Source organism: Eschrichtius robustus, chromosome 9 (assembly GCF_028021215.1).
Source record: "Eschrichtius robustus isolate mEscRob2 chromosome 9, mEscRob2.pri, whole genome shotgun sequence".
Taxonomy (NCBI): Eukaryota; Metazoa; Chordata; class Mammalia; order Artiodactyla; family Eschrichtiidae; genus Eschrichtius; species Eschrichtius robustus.
Genome location: NC_090832.1, coordinates 26,187,463 through 26,205,613, shown reverse-complemented (window position 1 = coordinate 26,205,613; position 18,151 = coordinate 26,187,463). Strand labels below are relative to the sequence as shown.

The following is an 18,151-nucleotide window of genomic DNA, read 5'->3' as shown; positions in this document are numbered from 1 at the left end:
ATGCTCAACATCACTAATCATTAGAGAAATGCAAATTAAAACTACAGTGAGGTATCACCTCACACCAGTCAGAATGGCCAGCATCAAAGAATCTATAAACAATAAATGCTGGAGAGGGTGTGGAGAAAAGGGAACCCTCTTGCACTATTGGTGGGAATGTAAACTGATACAGCCACTATGTAGAACAGTATGGAGGTTCCTTAAAAAACTAAAAATAGAACTACCATACGACCCAGCAATCCCACTACTGGGCATAGACCCTGAGAAAACCATAATTCAAAAAGAGTCATGTACCACAATGTTCATTGCAACACTGTTTACAATAGCCAGGACATGGATGCAACCTAAGTGTCCATTGACAGATGAATGGATAAAGAAGATGTGGCACATATATACAATGGAATATTACTCAGCCATAAAAAAAGGGAAATTGAGTTATTTGTAGTGAGGTGGACGGACCTAGAGTGTGTCATACAGAGTGAAGTAAGTCAGAAAGAGAAAAACATACCGTATGCTAACACATATATATGGAATCTAAGAAAAAAAAAAATGGTTCTGAAGAAACTAGGGGTAGGACAGGAATAAAGACGCAGACATAGAGAATGGACTTGAGGACACGGGGAGGGGGAAGGGTAAGCTGGGACGAAGTGAGAGAGTGGCATGGACATATATACACTACCAAATGTAAAACAGGTAGCTAGTGGGAAGCAGCTGCATAGCACAGGGAGATCAGCTCGGTGCTCTGTGACCACCTAGAGGGGTGGGATAGGGAGGGTGGGAGGGAGATGCAAGAGGGAGGGGATATGGAGATATATGTATATGTATAGCTGATTCACTTTGTTATACAGCAGAAACCAGCAGAACATTGTAAAGCAATTATACTCCAATAAAGATGTTAAAAAAAAAAATCCCCTTCCTCAGATTGGCGGTGGATGGGGAGAGCGGGGGCTAAGAAGCAAAACCAAATAAACTGCAAACTAGAAACAAGATTAGAACACCTGGTTTATTGGGAAAAATTCATAATGAAAACTGCAACTGCTTATTTTTACAAGTTACAAGATAATAATTTGATACATAAAATGAATTGGTTTTCATTACTTAAGTACAAATATTTAAAAAAAAAATCCATGTGATATATCATATTTGCCATTCAGAGAAATCCCACATCCCTGAATTCTCCTGTTGCATGTTTTACCTCAGATATTTTTAATCTGTTTACCAAGGGAAACCAGGATTTTAACCGTATTTGAGTTTTTGCTTACAGCTGCAATCTATCAGAAGCTGTGTCTACATGATTAGAGCCTGGTCAAGCCTAAGATGAAAAATTCAAGCCATTTCTTCTCTTTAGGCTGTTTTAATGTTACTTTTGTGATGGGAATGGCCCTCCTAATGGTTTACTGAACAACCTAATCCTACCTAGAGGTTACTACGAATTAGACCAGTCCATCTTTTAATCCAGTCTACCCTAGTCTAGAACATATAGACACCAAACAGCGCAGAATTAATAGTAGCACTTTACCACACCCCAACCCTACAAACCACTTTAAAAGAGAAAATTTCATCTTAAGATTTCACTACTTAAGGAGGCCTTACTACTGCAACAGGCTTTGGCCATGAAAGAATACTTCCCTAGATGCCATATCAAGTTAACGGGAAGCTTAGCCGCAAATCAATTATTCATGATGTTAATTAGAAATTCTCACAAATGATATGCATTTAGGAAACGATTTTGCTTCTTTAAATAGCTGAAGGCTTGAAAAAATATTTACTTTTTGCATTTCTTTTAGAATATTTGGTCACTGGCAATTTTTACCAATATCTTCCTCTTCTCCTTAGTCCTTAATAGACCCAGTTCATTCCATCTGGGAAAAACAGAAACCTGATCAGATTACTCAAATCTCTGAAGCCTTCTCATTTTTACCTTATAAATTATGTGGTTAGTTTCATTCTCATATTCTTTTACAAATGCAATATAAATGGTATGGCTAGATATAAGGAAACACTGGCATATTAGTAATTAGGTAATTAGTTAAAAGAAGTAAGTCTTGTTTAACTCTACAAATCATAGATAAAAGATGAATATGAAACTCTAAAACTAGTTAAGAAATATTCTCTCCCAAAGTATTTTAGCATTTTGTCTATAGTTTAATGATATGAACACTGCCCCAAACATAGGTTCAAAGTATTCCGGGGGAAACAGTTTCTTTCTCTGGAATCCATCTCAGCAGCAGTGATGTTCTTCAGCTCATTCCCCACCTTAAGGAGATGTGTAGAAGTACTTGGGCTTGGCACTGCCCAGCAGGTCATCTGCATAGTTGGGGAGGCAACAGAAGAAGAAGGCACAGCCAGTCAGGATAATCGTGGCCGCCCACCCAAAGCCGTAGGCCCAGGTATAGATGTAAGTGACACCATTGTTTTCAGAAAGGTGAAAGGTCTGGTTGTACTTCACAGGGTAAATTATCAGGCAGATGATCTGGAACACAGCTAAAAGGAAGGAAAAAAAAAAAAAATACAAAGTATGAATGTATGAATGAATGAATGCATGGTAACAACAGATTATTTCCTCTTCCACAACATTTTTGCCTTAAAATAAGTATTAAATCCACCTAAATAATGCTGATAAAAGGGGCTGGGGGAGTCTAGTTAATCATAAGCCAAAAAAAGATGACTGAGTATTGTGTGTCAGAGATACCTGGCACTGAGTAGAATACTGAGTATATGAAATACAGACAGAAAATTGGAGATTCATGTACCTATGTAAGCATTATATATACTAAAGTAAAACGTGCTGAATTGTGGTGTGCAATAGAAAGCAAGAGGGTAGAGGAGAGCCTACTTTTTCATCTTTGCTTTTCCTGTGCCAAACATAAGTTAATATTATCAGTGTTAGCAAAATAAAACATATATGTACATATACATATGTCTGTGTGTATGCACACACAGACACAGAGGAATATTCATTCAGTGAATAAATGACTAAATAAAACAATGAATCAATGATGCGAATGATCAATGGGAGAATCAGCAGAAAAGCCTGCAGAGGAAGGAGGAATCTGAAGAATAAATAGAAATGAAGAGATGGAGGGCAGGAAGAAGAGCATTCCAGCCTGGGGGAATAGAAGTAAAAGAGGGGAATAACCACAGTGCTTTAAAAAGTGAAAGGGAAGATACGGGAAGGAAAACATATGTCAAAAAAATTTCTAAACTCTTTGATATGAGTCACATTATTACAATCATTATTAATCATGTATTAACAATTTACATTGCTTAAAAATAAAAGGAATTTATTAAATCTACTTTGTAGTCTTTTTCAATGAACATGCATAATTATATAAAGCTCTAATGAGTATATACATGCTATGCTATGCTATGCATTTTTTACCTAGTATTTAGTATGTGCATTGCCATGACTTTGGGTATAAGCAGATTTTAGCTCTGTGACACTCAGACGCTACTCTTCACAAAGAGGGATGAGCTGGCTGTGCTCCCAGGAGTATGTCAGGGAGTGAATAGTCCTTATCACCACTTTTCTTTCACCTTAATTTTTTTCTACTAGCTCCACAGATATACCCTTAACTAGTTTTCTTTTTTTTTTTTTTTTAAATTACTAGAAAGGCTGTAGATGTTTCCACATCTTGATTTGTTGCTTCTATTTCCCAACTTAAAATGTTCTTCTTTGGCAACTTATGAAGGGCAATCTTGGTGCAGATCTTAAATATTTCTCTGGTTCCTGTCTACTTTATTTTTAAATATTTATTTATTCATTTATTTTGGCTGCACCAGGTCTTAGTTGCAGCATGCAGGATCTTTTTTTTTTTTTTTTTTCAGTTGTGGCATGCGGACTCTTAGTTGTGGCATGTGGACTTCTTAGTTGCAACATGCGAACTCTTAGTTGCGGCATGCATGTGGGATCTAGTTCCCCCACCAAGGATCAAACCCGGGCCCCCTGCACTGGGAGTGCAGAGTCTTACCCACTGGACCACGAGGGAAGTCCCACTTCCTGTCTAGTTTAAGTAACAAGCTCTCACTAGTTAAGTTTGTCATTTTCTGCAAATCATTGTGTATGACACAAAAGGAACACTTCTCTGCATTTTTCTCTAATATGCCTAGTAATAAATGTTAAACATTGTTATTTACCCATTTTGGTTCATCACATAAAGTTCTTGTAATGGTCTGGATCAATTTTTACAAAATCTAAATTGTATTGGTGTTCAATTATTCTGATTTTAACCCAATAATATACATCAAATTAAAAATAATTGTTATGAAATATATCTTAAAAATCAAGTAGGGCTTATTCAACATTATTACTGCTAAAAATATATTGAGATTTCTAGGCTTTTTATTTTTCTATTAAACATTTCCCATTCCACTTGTCCAACTCTGAAGGAGAAGAGGAGAATTAAATTGTAAAATGAGAACACAGGATTAAGCAGGACAGTTCAGCTGTTTATCTATCGAAACTCAACAGAACGAGTTTTTTTTACAATAACTCCTGCAACCCTGTTAGCTACAGATGGCAATTACTAGATCTTAATGTTTTAATGTTAAGGTGGACAGAAGAGTTTTACTAGGATTTCTTTTAATTTTGGCAAAATATACTCAACATAATATTTATCATTTTAACCATTTGCTAAGTGTTCGATTCAGTGGCATTAAATACATGCACAATGTTGTGTAATCATCACCACTATCCATACCTAAAACATTTTCAACATCCACAATATGTACCCATTGCCCCCTCCGCTCGGCTGCTGGTAACCTCTAATCGACTTTCTGTCTCTCTGAATTTGCCTATTCCAGGTACTTCATACAAGTGAAATCATAAAATATTCATCCTTCTGTATCTACCTTATTTCTTTCAGCATAATGTTTTCAAGGTCCGTCCATGTTGTAGCTCACATCAAAATTTCATTCCTTTTTATGGCTGAATGATATTCCATTGTATGTATAGACTACATTTTGTTTATATATTTATCTGCTGATGAACACTTGGGTTGTTTCCACCTTTTGGCTATTGCGAATAATGCTGCTATGAACATGGACGTACAAGTACCTATTCAAATCCCTGCTTTTGGTTCTTTTGGATATATACTTAGAAGTGGAATTGATGGGTCCTAAAGGATTTTTCAATGAACGTTAATGTCATAGTGTTATTTCTAATGGTGATTTGTATAGGCATCTACCTAGTCTTCTAAGACATGTGATAGGAAGCTACATCAAATTGTTTCTTTGATAAGGTCTTGTAAATTTGAACTACAAAACACCAAATAAAAGTGGAGGTGGGATTCAACAAGGTTCCTCATATGTTTTGTGATTCCTAGCCATTTCTGATTCTAAAATATTATTCCAAAAGCAAAGTTTGAAACATGAGGAACACTCGAGTAAACTTTATTTTGAATCAAAAGACATGTTTAAATGTACGGGGGACGGTTAAACCTTCACTGACCAGTTCTCGGAGGCTGCCTCCTTCCTCCCAGCCAGGGCCTTTTTGCTCCTCACTTATCCTGCCCTAGAGCCTGCCATCACCTTCTTTGTACTCAGGGAACCCTGCGCACGGTGGTCCCGCTCAGACTCAGGCTTGATCCTACGGACCCCTCTAGTTACAAGGCTTCTGACTTGTTTCCAAAACCAAATGCTCACTTTGTATTTATACCCCAGGTCTGTGGCTGGATTTCGGCTTTGGTTCCATGAGCCTAAGTTGGTAGCTTGAGAAATGGCCTATGGCTGCCTCGCTTTGCCCTTATCAGCATCTTCTTCTTCTTTCCCCTCCTCAGGAAATCCAGATGTGCATCTAAATCCAGCTCTGTGGCTGGGGTCTTGCTCCTTTGGCAGACTTCCCTACTGCCAGGTGCCCACCTAAAATTTCAAATAATTCTTGCCTCTAGATTCTTGCTCCTAGATTCCTAGTTCTTATATTCCCTTAATAAATGTTCTCTCCGAGCCCCACCCAGCTGCATCACTAAGTTTCCCATCCCCCAACCCTGGCTGTAAGCTGCAAAGAGGCAGTTCCAGGTCTGGCCCCGCCCAGATCCCCCATCCCACTGCAGAAAACCCTTCTGTGACCCACCACATCCTAAGACTGCAGAACGCCTTCAACAAGTGCAATGGTTCAGGGACATTCCAGTCCCCTCAGGCATGGGGCTCATGGGAGGCCAGCCTGGGACCACTATGGAGACACTGCACTTCCAGCCCTGGTCCCTCGGGGCAGGGGTGTCAAGGACATGGGGTCATCTACAAGAGATAGCAGCAGGTAGAGTGACAACCTTCCTCACTTGGATGGGGGGCATGGAACACTGTCTCAGGCAGAGGATAAAAGGGATCCAGCTCTTAAAATACATCTCTCCTCTGTTACTTCTGCCTTTGGTGACACATCTTCCGAGAACAGATCAGGAACTGTATTGTCAGAGATCTTCTTTGTGGCGTGGACATTATTATATTGATGTCCACTGCAGATAGGAAGAAAGGATTGCTGGCGCACAGTCTTACCAGCCAGGGCCAGGAGGCCTCCAATCATTCTCAGGAAGACAAGCATTTGGGATCCGCAGAGGGCAAAGAAAGAGAGGATGAAACAGATCACCAGGATGATGAAGCCACAGAAGAGCAAGGCGGCAGCTGCCTTTCCCCACTCTACGAGAAAGAAACAGCCAATTAGTAAGACAGACAAGCCAAACTGAAAAATTACTTATCAAAGCATCAATGGGGTTTTTTTTTTCTTTCTACTAATTGTATTTGGGTGGAAGAACAGTTTTTCTTTAGATAATACTTAAGCATCTCCATATTTTAAGGGAAGAATAGGCAATTCATAGGTAGGACATTAACAGACTGATATGCAGTAATGCCTTATCCGCTCGGTTTTGGGGCAAATGTTTATACCTCCGAAATGAAAAGTAAACTACATTAAACTGTATCTCATTTAATAAACTGGCATATAAACAGGTATATTTAAAATTTAGAGTCACTCAAGTTCTACGATAACATGACCACAATAAACAACATTTTTACTATGGAACAATCCAAATTACAATCTCTTCAGGAACTGTTTCAAATACCTTTAAAAGGATCTTTGTTCCATATTAAGGCTTGGTCCCATGCAAAAATAATTATTGAAAACTCATAGTACTTATGACTAGGCAGAGATGTAAAATAAAACAATTTAATTGTAAAGTAGCTGTGCTTTTTATAACAAGTTTAGGTGCAAACAACATTTCTAAATTTTTGCCTAAATTTTAACTTGCGAAGTATTCAGAATTTATTGCACAATAATTCCCAATTATTGACATGGGCCCTAAGAACAATAAGAATGAGGTGGAAATTGAGTTCTAGGTTTGAAGATCTACGTGGGCAGCTCTAGCCCTGGGTCATTCTGCTCCGCCCCTGTGAGAAGAGAAGAGTCGTGACTCCCAAGCTAAGGATTCCAGCCAATAGTTCATATTGTTCAAACTGCACTGATTTGTAAAATCTCTTCCCACACAACCTTCTCTCTAGAGGTAGTAACTGACATGTAGGAAGTAATCGCTCTGTGCCAGGCACTAGGCTAAGAACCCGCCATGCCTTAGCAACCTGAATCCTCACAATAACTTTTTAAGGTTCACACTCTGTTATCATTTCTATTTTAGAAGTGAGATTATACTAAGCCTTTGAGAGTCCAGATAACCTGCCCATAGCCACACAGCTGGCAGCCAAGTTTGATTTCCAGACTGTCTGAATCCAGAACAGGACTCTTTTTTTTTTTTTTTTTTTTAAGATATAATTTACATACTAGAAAATTCATCCATTTAAAGTGTACAATTCAGTAGTTTTCACTCTATTCACAGGGTTGTGCAACCATCACCACTTACAATTCCAAAATTTTCATCACCCCAAAAAGAAACCCCATGTCCGTTAGCAGTCCCCTCCTCCTCCCCTCTTCCTTCAGCTTCTGGTCTACTTTCTGTCTCTATAAATTTGCTTATTCTGGACATTTCATATAAACGGAATTATATACTATGTGGCCTTTGTGACTGTCTTACGCTTTCACTTAGCATAATGTTTTCAAGGTTCACCCATGTTGGAGCAGCGTGGATTAGGACTGAATTCCTTTTTATGACCAATAATTATTCTATTGTATGGATAGCCCACATTATGTTTACCCACTCATTCATTAATGGATGAACATGCAACCTTAACCTATTTCTCTTTATTGCATTTGAAAAGGAGAGCTGCGTGTACCTTGGCACTGGTTTTACTCCAGCTTTAACCGAGCTTGGCTGGCAAACATATCCTCACTTAATTTTGGGTCGTTGGACTGGTCAATGTTAGACAAAGATAAGGACCAGCAGAAAGAACAAGGGCTTGGGAGCCAGCTCGCCCTCGTTTATACCCTGCCTCTATTACCTGTTAGCCACTGTCGGGCTGCTCATCTGTTAACTAAGGCTAAAATGCCTTCTTTCAAGATTACTGTGAGGTTGAGAGCTCTTGTGTAAAAAGTCACGGAGCTATTAATTCTCCAGCCCTCTCTGTTCAAAAATGTCCTCATGTATTCCTATGGCTTTCTCCAGTACCTCAAGTTTTCTCTTTATTCGACGTTTTCAAGGTTCTACACTGTCACATGAAGACTCTTCCTCAGTTCTCCACTGCATGTTTACATCTTCAACTGTTAGAGACAAACCTGGGCTGAGCTCCCCTGTTCCCTTCTCTAGCCTCCACACTCCCTCCAAATCTTCATCTAGATTCAGGGATGACTGGGGTATAATAGGTAATTAAGGAAACAACACATGCTCAATGTTTTTTACATGCTCAAATACCATGTTTTCACACAAATTACCCCTTAGTGGCACTGGCCAGGATGGCGGCATGACAGTAACCTGAGCGGGCCTAGTTTTATGTTTAGAATTTTTATTACTTTCCTCCACGTCTTGGTCTTCCTGTGAGATCAGTAAGACCAAGGTAAAATAGAAATGTTTTATTTTAAAATAGACATGGATAAAGCCAAAATGTGAGATTGAGCAAGTCTCTTTTCTCACTTTTGTCTTGTCCTTCGAGTAAGGTAACTTTCCAGAGAAAAGGGACCATGCTTTGGAAAGAACATTAATTAATCAGACCATCTCGAAGTCTAGCCCATAAACCACTGACTCAAAATCATCAGTGGTGCTTATAAAAAGTATGGATTCCTATGCATCCCTCCAGACATACTGAATCAGAGTTGGAAAGGAATCCGCATTTTACTGGTATTTCTTACATTTATACTAAAGTTTGAGAACAACTAAGAGAGATGATTAATCTTCTTATAAAAGTAGCTGCAACACTGCCAAAAAGGAGCATGTAACTTTCAGTATGTGACCCACTGTCAATTACAGTCTCATATCTGTAGATTTTTGCATGGCTACTGCCAATCATTAAATTCAATTAAATACAATCATTAAATTCCAATAAGCAGACACTGAGTTTTCCTTTTAAGGTGAGTTCACATGTTGGAAACTGTTCAATGAAAAGGCAACACAGCTATATAAGCATACAGAGGAATGCAGACAGTGAAGATCAATTGTATAGCAGAATGTGAGTTTTCAATAAAAACAGGAGAAACATCCTAACAGGGAACATATTTAGTAATCAAACTTTGACAATCACAGATTCAGGTTTTTAAAGTATAGCTAAATAAATGATGTATGATGTTGCTATAAAGAGTAACATCAATCATTTTACCTGTTTATTTGAGGAAGATTAATACAAAGTTAGATTATTGCTATTACTGCTTCCGCTGACATTACCGCTGAGGTGTAATTTACATTTAGTTTCAGGTACTTGAACGGAATTAAATAAAAGAAATAGTAAGCCAATTCACCTAACCTAAAACCAACAGGTGAAAGTAAATATAAACAGATCATTTCAAGAACTTTTCCTATGTTACGTTAAATCAACTCAATTAGCGTCTTCCTTATTTAAAATGTTGAGTCTAAAGAAAATCAAAATGGAAAGTTAAGCAACAGTCTGTCTGGAGAAAGGCTGCCTTGGAAGTAGAACGTGTAAAACCTGCTCCTTGAGAGTGGAAACACCCACATTGATTCACTTAACTATCATTTAAGATACAAATCTTGACATGGTTTTGAAGGTCCTGACTGATGGATAACAAGGAAGGCAATCTGCTGTCTCATGTCCATGATTATTTTGTTGTAAGATGATGAGATGGATCCTGCCAGGTCTGAGCAAGGTCCTCCCAGCCCAATATTCTGCCTGAGAAGGGAACCAACAGCCATGTAGACTAACAACATGGCAATTCTCCATGACATACATTTTGAAAACTTAAGAGAAATCTGTAGGCTATGTGCTTTGGTCTCTCTTAATCACCCAGAATGAGTCTAATATCTATAAATTTACCCAACCCTTTGGGAACTATATATTTATATTTTTATATTATACCTTGGTCTAAATTGTACCCTATTTACCAGCCCCAATGGAAAAACATCAATTTTTAAAACTTATCTTGAAGCTACTTCTTTCATGATTCAACATCAACAGATGGTCCTCAGTTCTTTGAAGAGAGTCCATCTTCATCTATTCTGAAGACAAGTCTGTCCTTCATTAATATTTTATACACTAAATTTCTGCCTTTCTTTTTTTTATTTTTATTTTTATTTATTTATTTATTTATGGCTGTGTTGGGTCTTCGTTTCTGTGTGAGGGCTTTCTCTAGTTGTGGCAAGCAGGGGCCACTCTTCATCGCGGTGCGCGGGCCTCTCACTATCACGGCCTCTCTTGTTGCGGAGCACAGGCTCCAGACGCGCAGGCTCAGCAATTGTGGCTCACGGGCCCAGTCGCTCCGCGGCATGTGGGATCCTCCCAGACCAGGGCTCGAACCCGCGTCCCCTGCATTGGCAGGCAGATTCTCAACCACTGCGCCACCAGGGAAGCCCAATTTCTGCCTTTCTTAATCTGCATTTTACTGGTATTTCTTACATCCATACTAAAATCTGAGAACAACTAAGATAGATGATTAATCTCCTTTTAAAAACAGATTGCAGCACTGCCAAAAAGGAGCATGTAACTTTCAGTATGTGACCTGCTGTCAATTATAGTCTCATTTCTATAGATTTTTTTCATGGTTACTGCCAATCATTAAATTCAATTAAATACAATCATTAAATTCCAATAAGCAGAATATGTGTGTGTGTGGGGGGGGGATTGGGGAAGGATTCTCATTGTCAATTATCTTTCTCTGAATTGAGACCACAAATGCATGCTGCACTCCAGGTAAACAGAGTTTCTGTGCAGGAATGTTGTTTGTTTGTTTTGTTTCCTTAAGGGAAGATAAATTTGGTGTTTCATATATATATATATATATATATATATATATATATATATATATAAAATTTATTCTGTCCTAAGTTTATTTTCTAAGTACCACTTGAAGAAATTTATGTTATCAAAGAAACCAGCAACATTATAAATCCACTTTTAGATAAGATTCATTAAAGATCCATTTAGGTAATGAATGGCTTATCAGATTTTGCTATTGCTTGCAAAGATTCAACATTAAGTCAACAACATGGAAACCATTCACTGGTTACTAATGAAATTCCGAGTTTTTTCTAAAAAATGTTTTTAAGTTTTTTGTATGAGGGATAATGCTATACGTTTTTCCAGAGATTATATACTAAAACATGATGTTACAAGGCAAATACAGCTGGGAAAAGACCAGCAAAATCAACTGATAAGAAAAGAGCAATAAAAGTAAAAATAAATAAATACCTTGAATATCAAGCTAGAAACCATAAATCAAAGTTAAGTTTGTGAAAAGAAAAAATAAATAAACTTTTATTTTAAGACAAGGAGAGCACTACTGCTATATCGTGGGTGATATTTTGGAGACTGTCATTACTTTTTCACCCCAAATTAGTATTTCTTTTAATGGATTTGCTGCATTCTTCAGTAGTTTTACGTGTGGGCACCAAACATTGACCAAAACAGTCTGTGGCCTAGCCCCTTACTCAGTGCCCTGCAGATTCCAAATTGTCACCCAACTAGAGGATGGTTCCTTTCCAGAACAAAGGATTCATCTATGAACAATACAGAAAGCCCTACCCAGTGAATACAAGATTTTGTCAGATTCCTTCCTATTGTTTCTATAAAGTTCTTTATGTCATACACAAGCAGAACTGAAAATGGGACAAGACCATAATTGAAAAAATAAAAAAGATGCTATCTTGTGACCACCTAGAGGGGTGGGATAGTGAGGGTGGGAGGGAGATGCAAGAGGGAGGATATATGGGGATATATGTATATGTATAGCTGATTCACTTTGTTATAAAGCAGAAACTAACACACCATTGTAAAGCAATTATACTCCAATAAAAATATATATATATATATACTCCACGTTCAAAAAAAAAAAGATGCTATCTACAAATAAATATAAACATGGGTGGATGATATATTCAAAAAGACTGTTGCGTATTCAATGAGGAGATCTGCAGTAATACAGGCCAGTGCTTCTGAAACTTAAAAGCGCTTACAGGGCTTCCCTGGTGGCGCAGTGGTTGAGAGTCTGCCTGCCAATGCAGGGGACGCGGGTTCGAGCCCTGGTCTGGGAAGATCCCACATGCCGCGGAGCGACTAGGCCCGTGAGCCACAACTACTGAGCCTGCGCGTCTGGAGCCTGTGCTCCACAACAAGAGAGGCCGCGACAGTGAGAGGCCTGCACACCGCGATGAAGAGTGGCCCCCGTTCGCCACATCTAGAGAAGGCCCTTGCACAGAAACGAAGACCCAACACAGCCAAAAATAAATACATAAAATAAATAAATTTAAAAAAAAATTGACCTTTAAATATTCCTTAACAATACAGAGTGAAATTTGGAGCCTCTTTATAAAAAAAAAAAAAGTGCTTACAAATCACCTGGGGACCTTGTTAAAATACAGATTCCAATTCAGTAGGTGGGGCCTGAGATGCTGAGTAGCCAGTAACCTCCCAGATAATGCTGATACTGCTGGTCTGTAACACACAAGTAGCAAAAATCTGGAGGATGACTCAGAAAAGCCTCCAAAAAAATCGACACAGGAAGAATGATTCTGCAGATGGTTTGGAAGGCAGGAAAGAAATGGCTTAAAGGAAGAATGATGCCGGGGTCTCTGGGGAGAAATTCCACAGTAGGTGTGAGATTCTTTACATGCTCTACATTTTCCCCTGAAACTGAGCCAGATGATAACCCTTTCCCATTGGTTTTTATGGAACTTTACCCCTTTATGGCCTTCTTTAAAGTCTGAGTGGGGAAACCATCCTACACGGGAAGATGGGAAAATACAGGAAATTCTGTGTGAACTCAGACAAGATAACTAGCAGCAAATTTGGAATCTACCCTCAAATGTTTGAAAATCTGTCCGTTGGAAGAAGGCTGGAAAGAAGAATTTACAGAGAAGCACATTTCACCTCTTGTCAGTGTAAGAGAGGTACTTTTAAACAAATAGCATCGTGGAGAAAATTGAGTTAAGTTGCTGAACAAAGAGAAGAAGTTCAGATCAGCCACGGGTGATGCTGATAGGTGGGCTTTGGAGAAAGCTTGAGTAGGTGCACTATTCATCCCTCCTAGTTCTAATAGTCTAGGAGTCTCTGGCCATTTACAAGGAGAAAAGACAAATCAGGAATTGAGGCTCTCTGGTAGTGCTAAGCGCAGCAAATGTGGAGTAAAATGGTCAAGATCACTGGTTCCTAGACGTCTAGATTTTATAAATCAACATATATATTTTTTTAATTATGAAAATCAATTGAGAGTGTCCAACGTTTTACTATGTGCGAATGTGAACACATGCCCGCAAAGATTAATCTATCTACTAATGCCTAATTTCATAAAATAAGAGCATTTGAATACCTGACCCTGCCCCTCTGCAAAAAAGCCACAAGAACATAATCTCAAAATGAAATCCTTTAAGTTGAATTTAGGCTAATGTAAAACTATTAACTTCACACTTATTGATATTTTTCTCATTTCTCGTACATTTAAGAACCATAGGGCTAGATGATCTAAAAATATTTCCTGTATTAACCTGATTCTTTGACTTATCCAAGGCTGATTTCATGTAAAAAACAATCAATGTGGTATCTTTGGTAAAAATGAGGCTCTGCACTTCTGAGTTCAGATCCAAGGCAAAGGCTCTCCAATGCTGCCACACTGACTCCCCGCCGTCATTCTTGGAGCATAAATTCATCTCAGCTGTCCCTGTAATTTATGCATAAACTTATCTTCATTAGTCTCTACCCTGACAAGTCGGAGCTTGCTTAGGACTTGAAATCTACAACTCTGATGCTGAAAATATCCTCCTGATGTACTCTTTCTTAAAACTGTAAAAGAAGGTGCCAGGAGTGCAAAAATACTATCTGTGAACATGGATTCAAATTTAATTTAGCATTTTCTTTTATTTATTTATTTATTTATTTATTTTTGGCTGCGTTGGGTCTTCGTTGCTGTGCGCAGGCTTTCTCTCTAGTTGCAGTACGCGGGCTTCTCATTGCCGTGGCTTCTCTTGTTGCGGAGCACGGGCTCTAGGCACGCAGGCTTCAGTAGCTGTGGCCCACGGGCTTAGTTGCTCCGCGGCATGTGGGATCTTCCCAGACCAGGGCTCGAACCCGTGTCTCCTGCATTGGCAGGCGGATTCTTAACCACTGTGCCACCAGGGAAGTCCTAACTTTGCATTTTCTTTATATATGAAATTTGAATGATCATTTCAATGTTTAAATCTAGATTTTTCTTTTTCAATTTTGAGGACTAGAAACCATGACTGTTTTAAAAATTCAAACAAGAATTTGTATTTATTTAGTTGTTACTATTATGTAAAAGAAAATATTCAGTGTTTAATTTGATTCATTGATGAGGAAAAATGAGGTGATATGGTAATCTGAAATTCTTTAAAAAAAAGTTAATGACAGTGAAGAATATAACATTCTGCTTTTTACATAATTTTATGGAACTATTTACCTTTATAAAAAAAAGTCTCTATTATTTAGTATTATTGCCGATACCTGCCAGCAAAATGAACATATTGTTACAAATGTCAGCAAATAAAAGAGATAGTGAAGCACTTTGTAATAAACAGGTATACTTTCTTAATACTGTAGTTTACAGTGGTAAATCACAAGGTTTATTTTCTAGCACATAGCAAGAATTTTTTAAAAAGTGGATATACACAGTTAATTCTCAATATTGAGATATCATTTTAATTAGAGCCATCAACCTTACTCCTTGTTGTGTTTGTACATACGTGGGAGTATGTGTAAACTGCTTACTGTATTTTAGATAAAATATGACCTCATGTGAAAGTATTGTTTTTGGCAAGGCCTAACTGCAGCTATCTGAAAATCTCAAAAGTTCAGAGACGCCTAGATAATCAACCTATGGGATAGGAATACACAATGTCTACACCTGTGAGGCAAAACTAGCCAACTGTCCATGGCAGGAGACGGAGTGGAAGTATAATAATCACTCCAACTCATTTTTGACTTCAATAGCCTGGGATGGACCTCTCCTGGTGAATTCATAGCTGTTTTCTTCTTCCCAAGGTCACCTAATGACAGTGGGTGCTAGATTCATGATTTGATTCTAGGGCTTGAGCAAAAGCCGCGTCTAACACGTTCTTGGCACTTGATTATCTTTGCAAAGGTCACCGGAATAACCAAATTGGAATGTGAAAGCCACCGACCACTTATGAAAATCAGTCTTGCTGCATCACAAAGGCAGTACTAGATTCCTCAAGACTCACTTGGAAAACCGAACTTTTCTAAAGACCAATTTCTATATCAAATTGAAACATCAACTGTACACTGGATCCGTCTTTTCTCTACAATTAAAAGAAGTTAATGCTTTAGACTCCTGTCTAATTAAAAAATTAGAAAAATTAGAAAACAAACAAAACCTGCTTACTCCCTTCTATATCAAAGCACTCTATCAGCCTGAGGTTAGAAGAGCCACACCCTAGGAAGGTGAGTTCATCCTGCAAATCAAGAAAAATAAAAACTGCGTTGTGCGTTTTTCACAAGAGGGCTGTGGTCACAGCCAGAGCTGTGCAGGATAGATCATGTCCCAGCAATAGTGCTGATCTAGGCTCTGCCTGCACCCTTCTCCCCGCCGGCACACTAACCTTCTTAATTCATATGCACAGGATCGCTGAATATTCTTTGGGTCTGTATTAGTCTTTGCAGTGAGATACAATTATCAAAGTCTGTTTAAAAACACACCTGTTTTAAGCAAGTCTATTAAATCCCCTACAAGATACTGAACTCTGTTGCATTTTAACCTGAAGATAGAGACATATTATTTCAAAGAAATTAATTCCCTTCGAAAACCTAAAAGACTTGGGGTAATACAAACCCTGGCAGGTGTGTTGTTTGTGCTTTAAGAGAGGAAAAACAGACTTTAAGGAAAGTAAGAATTCCATTTAGTCTTTACATTTTATTACCTGCTAAGGAGAACCATGCCTCCTTTGGGGGGTAAATTTTTGGGGAGAACTTCCAAATAATTCCGCAGTAGATAAGATAAAGCACCAAGCCCCTGATACAGGGTCCCAGAAATAAACAGAGTTTGGTTTGAAGCCCTGGGCCACTTTGGAGGTGCGGGACAAGTCAAAGATCCTAGCAGAGAATGGGGAAAAAAAGCAGGGTAGCCTTCTTTCTCAGTTTTAAACTATTAAACTCAGTTGGTAAGGCTCCATTCAGTAGTAGTTGGCTTTAAGCTTCTGATTATTCTCATACTTAAACCCTCCTCTCCCGGACCCCTCACACAATCCTAATGACGATAGACCCCGGCTGTTCTTCCCGTCTACGAGAAAGCAGGGGGTGGTACCAGCCCAGAGCGAGCTCCTCTCCAGTCCCGCGTAATAATAACAGGTAGTCCCTGAGGCTTCCTGCATGCTGGAAAAATAAAATACTCTATCTGCAATATATTAAATTGTCAACTCTGCTTCATTTCGCTGGTGTAGAAGATGTGTTTGCTTTTTAGATTTCATATCAGATTAAAATAAAGTTTTCTAAACAATGCCTGGCCTAAGCCAAAAAGACACTCCAACAAGAACTAGCCTGAAGCATTAAACACTGCAGTACCTACTGAAATCGTCACTGCTGAAACTTTGACTTAAAGGGCTTTTTTAAAGGAACAAGGGCTGCTTTCACTTAGTTCAAGTTAAACGAATAATACAGCAACATTAGGGAAGGTACGCATTTTAAATACTTACATTTTAAAATATAAGGCATATTTCATATTTTAAAATATAAAATAGGTGGCGAAATGGCAAGAAATTTCAGTAGGTCTCCAAGAAAATATACTTTGTTCATTATATTTACTCATCAAACCCTTTTCAAATGGCTGAAATCATCTTTGGCTGTACCGACAGACCCTACGAATAAATGTAGTTTGAACTAGGGCCATTTTCTTCCAGTGTCGAGCCTGGTTTTGGCCACTGAAAGCTGCTACTGCCTTTATTTTGTTCGGCTCGGACGTATGAACCTAGGCTCTAAAGAGATTTTTGTTGAATCACCCATTACCCCCGACCCTGTTCAGTCCCTTCTCGACCCTGTTTAGTCCATTCTCATAGGGCGACTTCCGCACTCCCAGGGCGCCGGCGCTCGCCCAGCAGCCGCCCGGAGGACTTCACGGAGGCGGAGGCACTCACCATACTCCATGAGGCTGTCGCAGGTGCCCGGTGAGGTACACCGCGACCACAGCGAGGACTCCTGGCTGTCATTGTCCGACTTCAGCCATCCGCGGCCGGCCAACGCGATGATGTCGAAAACGATGGCGCAGAACAGGAGCAAGGGCAGGATCCACCTGCAGCGCCCGCAGGCCAGGCCGCAGCCCAGCATCTCGACGGTGGTGGCGGAGAGGAGAGGAGCGCGCGGGGCTCGGACGCCGGCGGAGAGTGACCCTCGAGCGGCGGCAGCGCGACAAAAGGGAGGAGGCCGCGGGGAGGCGGCTCCTGGAGGACGCGGCTCGGGGCTGGCCGCGGGCGCGAGACGCCCGCCCCACCTAGATTCCGGTGACTCAGAGCGCACCGCCCTGACCTGCCCGGCCGGCCCGGGCGCGCGCGGGGGAGGAGGGGCCGGGCTCGGGTTACACTGGGTGTGTGTGAGCTTACTCTGCCCGGAGAGACCTGGAGCCGCGGGGACCCACTGCCTCGTTTGCCTCTCACTT

The 18,151-nt window shown here is 39.6% G+C and overlaps 1 protein-coding gene across 1 annotated transcript; it reads right to left on the bottom strand.

Annotated features, from left to right (window-relative positions):
- Window positions 1–984: 984 nt before the first annotated feature.
- Window positions 985–17,919, bottom strand: PERP (p53 apoptosis effector related to PMP22). The gene is made up of 3 exons (XM_068551387.1): window positions 17,634–17,919; window positions 6,490–6,630; window positions 985–2,484 (listed from the first exon to the last, which is right to left on the bottom strand). Exons 1-3 carry the CDS (start codon window positions 17,821–17,823, stop codon window positions 2,258–2,260), a joined length of 558 nt encoding a protein of 185 aa, XP_068407488.1. The 5' UTR covers window positions 17,824–17,919; the 3' UTR covers window positions 985–2,257.
- Window positions 17,920–18,151: the final 232 nt, after the last annotated feature.

Bases quoted from the DNA above. Each gene is read 5' to 3' on its own strand.
- PERP (XM_068551387.1), bottom strand. From the start codon at position 17,823: ATGCTGGGCTGCGGCCTGGCCTGCGGGCGCTGCAGGTGGATCCTGCCC. The intron at 6,631-17,633 runs GTGAGTGCCTCC...TCTTTCTCGTAG, and splicing joins CGACAGCCTCATGGAGTATG to AGTGGGGAAAGGCAGCTGCC. The intron at 2,485-6,489 runs GTAAGACTGTGC...CCTTCCTTTTAG, and splicing joins AGGCCTCCTGGCCCTGGCTG to CTGTGTTCCAGATCATCTGC.